The 12,915-nt window shown below is 41.0% G+C and overlaps 1 protein-coding gene across 1 annotated transcript in view; it reads right to left on the bottom strand.

The window, feature by feature from the left end:
- Nucleotides 1–642: 642 nt before the first annotated feature.
- Nucleotides 643–12,915, bottom strand: part of LOC138300562 (chloride channel protein ClC-Kb-like) — a 198,584-nt gene continuing 186,311 nt past the window's right edge. Inside the window, exons 19-20 of the mRNA XM_069240102.1 lie at nt 8,206–8,292; nt 643–6,123 (exon numbers count right to left, since the gene is read on the bottom strand). Of these exons, the coding sequence (XP_069096203.1) occupies nt 6,076–6,123; nt 8,206–8,292 (135 nt within the window). The 3' untranslated portion in view covers nt 643–6,075. The remainder of the gene's footprint in view (nt 6,124–8,205; nt 8,293–12,915) is intronic.

Consider the following 12,915-nt stretch of genomic DNA (forward strand, 5'->3'; position numbering starts at 1 on the left):
TTCCCTAACATAACCATTAAATATGAGGGTGTTCCTTGCTGTTCAATCCACCTTCCATTGCCCTTGACAGGAGTAAATTTACATGTGCTTCCAGGGAGTAAATTACCTGAAAGAGGTAATTACAGACAAACCTATGAGTTTCTGGGTGGTCATCTACTTTTGCAGACTGACCATCCTAAAACACCATAAACCTTCCATAATCCTACATTTAGGAATCAGGAAAAAGGGTACAATAAGTGTAGAATCCCGTACCCCAATACTCCCCGGACACAATCTTGCACTGGAAAATGGAAAACTAATTTCATAACCTGAATTTGATTGACTTAGCACACAAAGCATAACAATCATGGTACGGGGTTTACAACTTCTGAACACTTGAACCCACACCAGAGAAATTAACCCAGTTTGGTAACATTCAAGAAAGTTGTGAAAACAATCTTTCTCAAGCCACCAACTGAACACTGGGAACTCCACCTCCACAAATACAGAGCCTGGAAATAGGGTCTAGGAAAATACATGCACAGAGTTGACATTTAGCGCACAAGTATGCCATGATTATAATGAAGTTTACATTTAAACATTTGATACCGAATGAACACGTTAAGAATGCCCTTGTGGGAATCAAATAAATAAGTTGCAGGATATCTGAAAGCATGTTTAATATACTTTACACAGAAGAGCATTTGTGTTAGTTGTTAGAAAAGGAACTGAAAGTAAATATAAAGGCGGATTAGGTTGCGAACCTGTTAACTGTGGAACAATTACGCAATATCATTATAATAATCCCTATATACTCTTTTTAGTTGAGATTGAAATGCTTTAACCAGACTGCTTACATCCAAGGCATATTTTACCACTGGGATGCTCCAGGAAAGTGTAAGGCACAATCCAAAAAAAGTTACAGAGAATTATGACCTGTGATCATGAGAGACATTCTACTAAAAGCAGAAGGAGCATTGGTTACAGGGCAAGCAACGCCACAGTGAAGCGAAACAGGGCTGCGGCCTGATTACGAGTTGGGAGGAACAGCATGGGCATCTGAAGAGTACTCTTGCTCAGGGATATCAAAGTAGGTACTGCTAGATTTTCAGAATATTCATATAAGATACATTTACATACAGGGAATCTGAATGGAAATCAATTACATAGTCCATAATCACCGTCAAAATCTGGCATGGATATGGTCATGCTGAACCTATGCAGGGAAACCCCAGTTATCGATGCTGATTTGCACACCATAATATTAGCCAGAGACGTGCACAATCAAGGGATCCTGCTGAAAGACTTCCCTACATTCCCCTCTGGTGGCACAAGCTGCTTGATAGGTATCTTCATGAAACTCTGTGGACTATTCAAGCAAGAGTAGGTTTTCGGCGAGAAAAACTGAATTGTTTACAATCCTTGGGGAAATCATTGACTTGGAACCGTGGGCGTCTGACTGTTTCCTTCCCCTCAAGGGTGCTGTAAGTTGTCTTCGGAGGTTTATGGGAGTGCTGAACTGCTTAGCTGTTCTTCTTTTCTGGAATATGGGGTGTTGGGTAGCCGTTCCTATAGCGGTGGCCTTTCTTCGGCCTTATTGATGTATTTGGGGAATGCATGGGTGATGTGTTACTTCTCAGTGAAGAATTAACAAAATGCATGTGGTATTCGTCCCTTGTTAATGAAGGTGTTAACAGTTGCCAGAGTTATCTAACCTTCTCATTGGCAGACTAGGGTGTGCTTGATTGCTTTGTAACTTTTCACATGTGATATGGGGTGTGTTTTTTGATGAAATTGTTCGGGTGTGCCTGAAACCTTTATTCATTCCTATTAAGGTTTTGGAGTGCTGGATTCTCCTGTTCCTTCACTAACCTGAAGTCCTTTGTTTCTGCTTAGTGATTATCTTGTGTTGGGCAGAATTCTTTGTTTTGTTTCTCAAGTGGTATCCTGACCTCCCCAATGTCTGCTCATTTGAGGTTTTGTTGACTATGATACTTCTAGATTTCTTCTCCGTAGATGTTTTGGAGTGTGCTGTAGTTCACTCTATGTGTTAGATGTTTGTGATTTGGTACTTTCTTAGTTCCTTCACTTTGTTGGTATGGTGTCTGCTTGAGTCCTTTGTTCCATCTCTATGGTTTACGTTGGTATGTGCAGAGCCCTTTTTTCCCTATCTCTAGCCATTTGATGCATGCTGGATTGTTTTGTTACTTTGTTCAGGAGAATTTGGAATGTGCTAGAATCGTTTGTTGTTTCTTGCTAGAAATCTTAGGTTGCTCTGTATCAGTTTGTTATTTCTAAATGTGGGTGGAGCCTGCTTGAGTGCTTTTTAGGTCGAGCATAACAGCACGCAAGGGCTGCTTTTCCGACGTGTTGGTATGCATCAGGGCTTTTAACAACGCCCACCTCACGCCCATCACTATCACTCGTTTATGGGCTTGCCTTTCAAAAATCCATTGTTTTCGTTGGTAAATGCTCCACCTTTGTCCCTCCTTGGGGCGGTTTTGTTACCGCCTTCACATCGACTCTGTTGTATGGATAATTGCACTTTTGCGGATAACTTTGACTGTGAGCAAACACATTTTTCCTTTTGTCTCTCTCCTTCACGCTCACGGTGGCTTTTTGAATTGGTTCGCTTATGCCAACTGCTTTACTTTTTATTTTCAGTTTGTGTGGCAAGAAAAGCCCAGTTAGGAATTTACAACGCTAATATTTCTAACTCGAGCAAACGCGACACCCATTGCATTGCAAATGTTTGTTTTATTTCTATATGCCTGTTTTGACTATGCCAGAGTTTTTGTTCCCAACTTTGGAGGGTTTGAGGTGTATTAGAATTCATCACTCCTTCTCAGTGGAGGCTTTGGCATGTACAGTGTGTTATCTGCTGTGTGTAAGTGCCAGTTGATACTTCAATTGAAGGTTTTCAGGCAAGTTTGAGTCTCTTCCTTGTTCCCTCTTGTGATTTTGGGGAGGGCTTTATTTACTTTTTTTTTCTCATTGGGAGTGATGGTCTGTTTTGGAATCTTTTTCCTTCTGCATGAGGAATTGGGTTGTGCTTTATCCCCTTACCTTTTCTTTGTAGTTTTTGTATGTGCAGGAGTCATTTTTTAACTCTATTTAGAACATACAATAAAGAATATGCTTGACACCAATGTTTCAGCAATGACAGACTATGGTGAGTGCTATTTTTCTTTGTTGGAGGTTTGAAGGATTATGGATTTTTGTTCTATCTGTTTTGAAGGTTCTCAGAATCATTCATTTCTATTGCTTCATGCTCTATGTAAGTTTTGTGATGTAATAAAGTAATTTCCTTCTTGTTGGATGCTCTGACATGCACACACTTCTTTTCACTGGAGAGTATGTGGTGTACACTCATTCTTTCTCGTTGAGAGTGTTGGGTATTATGAAAGCAAGTGGCTCCTTATACAGAAGTGTTTGGGGTGAGCAGGAGTCCCTTTTGCTAAGTCTCCATAGAAGTTTGGAGATGTGTTGGATTCATTCGTTATTTTCTCCAAAGAGGATTTGGTATGTGATTATGTTTTTTTGCACCAACTGGCTGGAAGTTTGATATTGCTCTAAATCATTTTTACACCCTCTCTTCTTTTCTGAAGGAGTTGGCATGTGCTGAAATCCTGTGTTTCTTCTGTGCAGAGGTAACAAGTCCGCTGGGCCCCTTCACTCTGCATTTTTGCAGATTGTAAGGATAATCAAGTTCTACTTTTCCCTTTTTATAGGAGTTTTGCAGTATGATAGATTCCAGCATATCATATTTTTAAAGATATTTGGGTGTGCACCATCTTATATGCTATATTAGAATTATGAAGTTATGACAAAGTCTTTTGCTTCTTCCCGATGCAGGTTTTGAAGTCTGCAAAGTTTTTTGCTTCTTCTTGTTGTAGCCTTCGGCGTATTTTAAACTCATGTCTACTTTGTCAAGGAAGAGTTTGTGGTGTGGTGGCTTCTTTTGTTCATGCGCACTTGAGCAATGGATTACACCGGGTGCTTTTCTCAATTTCTCTGAAGAATATGTGTGTGTTTCTTCACTCAGAATTGCTTGGATGTGATGATGTGTTATGTTTCTTCTGCAAGTGTTTTGGGTCTAATCCAGCTTGCTATCTCTTTGAAGATTACTGGGGGAAACTGCATAACTTTGTTCTTTTGTTCTTATCAGATTTGTCAGATCAGATTTGTGGTCTGCTGAAAACATTCATTCTCTATGGGGGAGCCGACATGAAAAGGGATGTTTGATCTATTCTCTGGTGACTTTGGAGTGTGCAGAAGTAATTTGTTGTCTTGTCATTGGAGGATTTGGAAGGTATAAATAATTCTTTTATTTCTTTACTACTTTACTCGGGGTGATTTTGGGTTTGTTATAGTACTTTGATCCTTTCTATTGTAGGTACACAGATCCTTTCTTTTTGAGGTACACAGAAGACCTTTATTGCACTCCTTTCTAGTTTGTATGGTGTGGAGTAATCCTTTTTCCCTCTCTTTGGAGAGTTTGGGATGTGTGAGGGAGTTCTTTGTTTTGTTGTAGATATTTTGCTGTTTAAGACCTTTGTTTCTTTTCATTTAAGATTTCAGAGTATGTTGATGTCCCCAGTTTTTTATGATGGAGTATTTAAGGTGTGCTTCAGTTCTTCTGTCCTTCACACTGAAAAATATGTGGTGTACTAGAGTTCATTTGTTTGTCTCCGGAAAGTGTTTGGAATGTGAAGAAGCCCTTTATTCCATTGTTTCTAAGGGTTGGGAGTGCATTGCATCCCTTCGTTTTCTGGATGGGCTGGACTCTTTCCTTTTATGTTTGGAGTTTCTTTTGTGTGCTACAGTCCTTTGGTACTTCTCTTTGGAGCATTGGTGGTGAACTAGAGTTTTATATTCTGTCTTGCTGGAGTTTGTGGTGTATGCCAGCATCCTATTGTCCTTCTTATTTAAAGTTTTGGTGGTTGCAGACATTCTTCAATACTTCAGTTAAGCTGTTATACAGTGAGCTTGAGTCCCTTGTTTCCTTTGTCTTTGGAGGAGTGGGGATGAGCTGTAGTCGTCCTGTACCTCTTTCCATATTTTTAACCTGTGATGAGTCTTTTTGTCTATTTCATTGGGGTCATTTGGAGTGTGTCTGAGGTCTACTGTTCCTTTATCATGTAGGTTTTGGTGTATACTGAAGTCCATCAGTCTTTCTTTAGTGAGGTTTTGGGAGAAGCTGGCATCAGTTCGATCTCTTGAGGTATGTTTAGTTTTTCCTCCATTTTCTTAGGAGGCACTATGTTTGCTAGAGTCTCTTGATGTTCATCACTAGAGGCCATAGGGTGCACTGGAGACCTCTGGTCCTTCTTTGTTGAGCGTTTGGGTGTGCTAGAATTATTGATTACTTTGTTTTGAAGGCCGGAATGCGATGGAGCCATCTGCTCCTTTCCTCACTGAGTTATTAATGTGCACTGGAGTCCTATTGTATTTTCTCTGGAGGTATTGGAGGTGTTCTAGAGCTTCTTTACCTCACTATAGGGTACTAATGTTGATAGAGTATTGTTGTCCTTTACCTTTAGGATGTTAGGATCTTTGGATGCTTCCCTTGTTTTTGGAGGTTTGGGGTTTGCTTGAGTCTGATATGGTTCTTTTTGTCTTTGGAGGGCTTAGGGTGAACTGGAGTTCTTTCTGCTAGCTGACATTTTTGCTGAATGCCAGTGTCCTATGGTTCTTCTCATAGAAGCTTTTGTGTAATGCAGACGTCTTTCCTGACTATGGATCAGAGGTTTGGGTTTTTTCTGGCATTGTGTGGTCCTTCTTTTGAAATCGGGGGTATGATTAAGTACTTCCTTGCTTCTAATTGGACACTCTCTGGTTTCTAGAGCCCTATAGCCTTTTTTCTAGGGGTTTTGGGTGCCCTGTAGCCCTTTGTGACCTCTTTTTGGTGGTTTGGAGTGTGCTGTAGTCCTTGCTTACTTCACATTGCAGGTTGTTGTAAGGTCCTTCATTCCTTTTCTATGAAGATGTTGGGGTGTGCTGGAATTCTATGTTTATTCTTGCTGGAGTTGCATCTTTGTGCTGCATTTCTTCACTCCTCATTTGATGTTTTAGAGTTAGACACGGTTTCCTTTCTCACTTTGGAGTTTTAGGATTGGCCAAATCTTCAATTGTAGCTTTCAACTGAAAAGATACATACAATACATGCTTTTATTCAACAAAGACTTTCTTCATTACATCCTGCACTTCTGACAGAATAAGACCTAAAACATCCCTACGCAATCAAACTCTTGGCATGAGTGAACTCAGACGGGCGAAAGTTCAGTACTCAGCAATGTGTAAAAATGAGTTTTGGAAACAACAGAAAAGACAAAGGCATAAATCTGTCATTGAAAGCTTTAAAAAGTCACATATTGGTGTCAGAGATCCACTGTAATGTGAATATCCAAACTTGAAATCCCTGTCTGTTAGACCCTTCAGCGCTTTGGTTGCTGTCTGTTCAATCTTCCAAGCTTGCTTGAATTTACTAAGCTTGGTAGCGCAGCTACTAATCAAGACATCATAACAGCAAGAACAGACATAAGAATATGAGGGTCTGTGAAACAGAAACTCCTGCGAGCACTATGCATTGATTCCTCTCCTCAAATCATTTCATGCCTCCGTCCTCTGCCTGACCCTGAATAGAGCCCCATTCTTCAGTCTCATTCTATACTCATCTGTGTGACAACTGATATAGGGGGTTATTCTAACTTTGGAGGAGTGTTAATCCGTCCCAAAAGTGACGGTAAAGTGACGGATATACCACCAGCCGTATTACGAGTTCCATAGGATATAATGGACTCGTAATACGGCTGGTGGTAAATCCGTCACTTTTCCGTCACTTTTGGGATGGATTAACACCTCCTCCAAAGTTAGAATAACCCCCATAATGTCTGATTCTTCATCTGATGCCGGATCTCGTCCCCCATTCCCCACATCATCCTGGTTATCAAACTTCCAGCCCTTTGCCTTACACTAGATCTATGACCCCATCTCAAAACTTTCCATATTTCATGCCAGGGAGCCCTGCTTAGAATAAACATAAGGGCAGAAGCTACAGGCGTATGGATGTAGGACTCTGACCAACTAACTCCGTCATGTCTCAAGTTCTTTGCCAAATAACCCATCACAAGCAATACTCGCCTCCCTGACTAAGCCTATTTGCCTTCTTTCCATTGCCTTTTTCTAGGTCTAATTTCAGCTCTCATCTGTCCAATCCCTGATATCAAGTCTAAGGGGCCGGTTAGGATTTTGTCAGTCCGAGGACTGCTAAAACCATGGTGGTGGTCAGACTGCCACACTCCTGGCAGTCCGACTCCCAGATTATGATCCTGCCTCCTAGATCCTGACGGGTTGGCGGTGGTCGAAGTCGTGGTCAGCTACGGCAGTGCTCATGGTTGTACCGCCATGCTGATCAAGACTTCACTTTCCTTAAGCCCTTCCATGGCAGTTGCACCGCAAGGAAAGGCTGGCAGAAAGCCAGTGGTAGGGGCCCCCTGCCAACATCCTCGGAAGGTATCAAAGGTGCTGGTTTGTGATGGCATTTGCCAACAATGCCACCACACTATTTCCACCCAGCTGACCGTCGGAAACGTCATAATACGACGTTCCACTGGTCAGTCCGGTGGAAACATCGTAATACGTTGAGCATGGGGCCTCCGCCTTGCCGGCAGCTTCACCCTCTCAGCATTGACGGTCTCAATGGCAATGCAGACAAGATCGCAATCAGGGCCTAAATCTTCACTTGATCTCCTGCCCTCATTCTTACACCTGATCCTGGATCTTAAGCTCTCATTGCTATTGCTTATCCTGGATCTCCGAGCCCATTTCCTCAGGCATTTTTCTTAATATTCACCTTTATTTTGCTACCTCGGCCCAAATAAGATACAGCAACCCTAAGGTCACTGCTCTGCCTCGTCCTGGATGTCATATTCCAATTTGGTCTCTTTATCCATGATTGCATGTCCTCAAGGAAATAAAAAAAAGCCCTGCATATTCTTGTAAGACTTCCTTTTTAATGACGAAAGACCTCTTCCAATTATTACATTGCAAAGAAGCTGAGGATATTGGAGGGCAGTGAAGAGTATACAATTAAAAATAATTCATTCATTTATTTGCTGGGAATAGTTATTGCAACTGTTCTGCTTAGCCCTTCGAGCTCATATCATACACCCCGCAGCATCTAACTCTCAACAACACTCAATGCAACATCTTGTGATCATATACCTCATTTCTGGTGACACATCCAACAATTCTTCCTGAAGTAGTCACGAAGGCCCTTTGTAGGCTGAGCAACTCGAAGAGGTTGTGCGCCTGGGAAAATACAAGAGAAGCACATATTTGTAAAGTACACAATACCTGTCACTAAGTAGGGCACTGAGAAGCACGATGCTGTCATTTTGAAACAATAGCTGTTCTTTCTGTCTGCAGCGCAGTTGGGGACAGAAGCCTCGTAACAGAAGAAAACCAAGGACAAATCTACAACTGCTCATATTGCTTCTCCTCTATCTAGAAATTACGTGTCCCTCAGACCCCTTCTCCCACTAATGCACCTTCAATCAGTGACGGTACACTGTGCAGACCCGCAAATCATATTCAGATCCTACAGGATGACAATTCACAATAACAAATCACTTCAAATAGACCCAAAAGAGAATATGCAGATAGGTAGAACTTCCTTGGGGTATCGTGTTAGACAGTGGGCTGTTATGCATTACAGTTCACCTACACACACGTTTTACACACCACACTGTAGATACCGGGGATCATAAGAGTGCTTAAAATTTGAACGTAAAGGTACATAGGACGTACTGGAAACTAAGAAGTTAAACTTTGAGAGGATATGTTTCAATTAGAGGCAACAATTTCATACACAAGTAATCCAAAGGGGTTACAGGTGCTTAGTAAATTGAAAGAACAGAGTAAAGTGTTACATTTAAGAATGTGGAGTGAAGGAAAGGAAAGAAAGAACGGCCCATTATTAGAATGCAGTGACGCATTAAAGCCTCTTATAAGTGCTGGTAGAAAAATAACATTTTTTTCAAGTTCACATGAATTGAGGGAGAATTTGGTAAAAGTTGTGAGCAAAGGGTTCCTGAATGCAGGAGCAGGTTCAGGCCAAGGATTGGCCTTGGTGTGGTTAAGATAGTTTTTTGGGACTTCCACCCCGAGAGTTACATTTTCAGACTCTCTCAGCTTCTGAAACTTTCCACTTGTCAGAAAGGCATTGGAATGTGTTTTGGAAAATTGGAATGAGATAAATCGTTCTAAAGGAGACATGATCAATTTTGGATCTATGCCTTCCCTCTAAAAGGAGGGCAGCGCTGCCAATCAGAACAACCACTGCACATGTGACTGCTGGTAAGAGTAAACCTGGCAGCTGGAAGACAGATATTCTGAAAAACAGTGGGCTTTGCCTGGCCCACAGGTGACTCAATCTGATAACTTATCTTCAAGGTGCTGAGACATCCAAAAGAATTACCAAGCAAGCTTCCAAAAGATGTTGGTTACATACTGAGATCTGAATAGAGCCGCAATACGAGTTCAATAGTTTTAACAAGAAACGGAGGAAGTATGTTATTGGGACAGAGATTGCTTAGAGGTGAGATCCCGAATCGGTATTTTATTGAGCTCTCATTCATCCATCAGCGTGTTGGCGATGGTGCCTGATGCCAACGATGTCTTTGTAGTGAGCAGCTGGGTGTAGGCAGAGAGGTTCAAATAAGATTTTAAAAAGCAGACTACATGTACATAATCTGCAATGTGGAACGAATTTCTGAATTTGACAAGGATCATATTGGGAAAGGATTGAAAACGGTGCCATATGATGCTATTTTCTGTGGGTACTGTAGGTGTCTATGCTTGACTGGGGAAGGAGGGAGTGGGATTCCGGATCAGAGGAGTCTCTTTTTGTTTGTTTTTCCCCAGACATACGATGCTGAGGGTGGTGACTGGGTACTTGCAAAAATAACTTGGGTCTGTTCTTTCATGAGCTGATGTTGTTTGGACGTGAACATCTGGCATGGACAAGGTAGGAATTGGATTATTTGCTGACTTGTTTTAAAGGCGTCGGGTTGAGTAATGAAATGTGGATTTCATAACTTCTTTTCAATTTTCTTAATGTTCATTTTTCTAAACTCCTCATTAACCTAGGGGCAGAATTTTTGATATAGTCCACTGTGAGTTTCAGAGGAGCATTTAAGATGTTTGTTATAAGTGTACTGCTGTTCAGGATTTTTAACATTTTATTATTTAAGAAGGACGTTTTGCAATACGAGTGCTGTCCTGTGGGGTTTTTGTATAGCACATGTCCATCATTTCCAACAGTGTCTTTGGTTTCTAAAGAGAATGGTAATCAGTAGAATTTCATCTGCCCACTACAGCGTAATTAATTTTTTTTTTAGGGTAAACTGGGGGATTATTTGGCCAAGGATATTTCTGCCATGGTTGGCTATGAAGCAGCTTTGTGAGTAAGTTCAGAGACAGACACCATGGTGCTTGTGAATGGAAACTAAGAAAGCAAATGCAAACTTTTATACCACTTTATACTCTGCACCTATTAATGGGGCCACAGAGTTTATAGCGGATTACTGGAGCACTGTGCTGTCTGCACGACAAATCCAAGATCAAACTGTCGCTAGATACCGCCTACACTAATAAAATAATTGCAACCGTGGATCAGCTCGCCGTTGTCAAGACTCTGGTGCCGATCGACTGCCTCTGCAATTTTAGAACATGCTGTTGGTCACCAAACTTCTGTCCATGTATGAAAAGCCCCCTGAGAAAGGAATATTACCTAAAACGACAAAGGGAAGCCATTATTATAGTGCTGTCCAAGGCTGGGAGAGACGCTGGATGTCAAATAATATAGACTATTTCCCTTCTATGTTTGGAATACAAAATCCTGGGGAAGATGGTTGTTGATAGACAACTGTCATTATTGCAAGATCTATTACATCAGAATCAAGGAGAATCTATCCCTGGGTGCAGCACTTATGTTACCTTGAGATGTAATGTCTTTCTCCTTTAGAAGCCCCACATGAATGCCTAATATCTGCTGGTGCTTCATTAGATAGAAAGAAGGCATTTAATACATTATTTTGGTCATAATTGTTTGAGGCACTGAAAGAATTGGCATGGGTGCGAGTATTCTTAAATGGATTAAACTGGGATATTTGCAATCAGTTGCTCAAATGAGCACTCACTGGTTAATTAATTTCAGAGTAATGATCCATTCACAGGGGCACAAGACATGGGTGCATTAGCTTGCTACTGCTGTTTATGCTCATCATGGATTCCGTGGCATGTTTGATGTACGAGAGGGCATGAGACTGTGAAGGGTTTTTGCTGCATAGTGTGCATGATGTCTCAATGAACATTGATGATGCACGCCTGCTTTTCAGAGACCTGTCTAGCACTCTACCTGAGATAATGACAGAACTAGATTTGGTAACATTTCTGGTCATGAACTGGGTGAAATCATGTCGTTTTCCCCTTGGCCCATTTAATACCTCTGATCAGCTCAATAAAGTTGCAGCACTTTTAAGCATTTAAATATTTAGATTCTAAATATGCCATGATGACAAAAGACTCATGACTAGCAATATTGAGAAAATAATGACATATATCAAGCAGTCAACTCTCTTTTGGTGTAAACTGCCACTTTCTGCATTAGGTAGACTGGCAGTGGCCTAGCATTTGATCCCTTTTAGAGCCAACATCTATATTCGTCAAAATGAGCAATTTCAGAGAACTCAATAAACTCTTGCCAGGATTGATATGGGGAATACCAGGGAAAGATTAGTTATAGCGAAAGCCGTACATATGTTCGGAGGGGAGTGGCCTCGGTGCTGCAAATTTTGACATCTACTATTTGGCCTGCTTTTACAGCCAATTTGATGGATGGTTTTTGGGGTGGACCCAGAGGGAGCACAATTTTTTTTTTTCTTGGCAGGGGCTCCATGTAGGATATGATAAGGCTATCCTGGTTTAGGTTTAAACCTACAATAACTGAATAAACCCCACCAAAAGGGAAACAGCCCTCATCATTGTAAACATATGAACACTGATAAACACTTGCACAATCACAAATTAAAATGATAAAGAAAGGAAAGTGGGAAAGAAGGGGTAATTTTTACTTCTTGTGCAAGGGATCAATACAATGTAACTTTGTTATACAAGGAAGTAGCAAAAAAAGGCTGGTATACGATTATTCCGCTTGAGATTTGCTGCTTAGGGTTGTCACAAAATATTGTTTCTTCCCTTTTATTTCCTGCAGGTTTGACTGCCTGGATTAAAAGTGTAGGGCTTAGAACCATATTTTTTTAGGTCTGATTCAATTATTTTATACACTGTAAAGAATCTACGAATAATAAAATGAAATGTGATATTTTTGCAGTGCTTAATTTTTTTACTGACTTTTGAAACAGCTGCCTCATAAGAACTTTGGCCAAAATATACTATTACATTTGCCCACATACACACAATGGGTAAAGTCCTATGATCCATCAGCCTCTTTTTTTCAGCACGTCAGTACTAATAGCAGGTCAAGTTCCAATCACCTCAGTTTTTACACATTCATTGCAAGGTGTATTGACAGGTACCTGTGAAAAGAGAGCTCTAACAATGCACATGGCATAGTGGTGAAAACGTGACAGAAGGCTTTCCATATACTAATGCAATTCATAGCTGCAAGGAGTCCCACTGTTGTAAGTGATACCTTCAGCTAACCCCAGCTTATTAACCAACTGCCCTTTAGTGCTGGGGTTTTTGAGACAAAAGTTCTAAGGCTAACACATTTCATGTGCCTTAGGATGCAGGGCTACAAATTAATTTAGTATAATTTAAAATGTTACAGGTTTCACAATGCACTATGCATTACCACCCTATGCACAGGCTTTACCACCCTACAATGTCATGGTATTCAGTAAGGAGTGG

Source organism: Pleurodeles waltl, chromosome 6 (genome assembly GCF_031143425.1).
Source record: "Pleurodeles waltl isolate 20211129_DDA chromosome 6, aPleWal1.hap1.20221129, whole genome shotgun sequence".
Lineage (NCBI taxonomy): Eukaryota > Metazoa > Chordata > Amphibia > Caudata > Salamandridae > Pleurodeles > Pleurodeles waltl.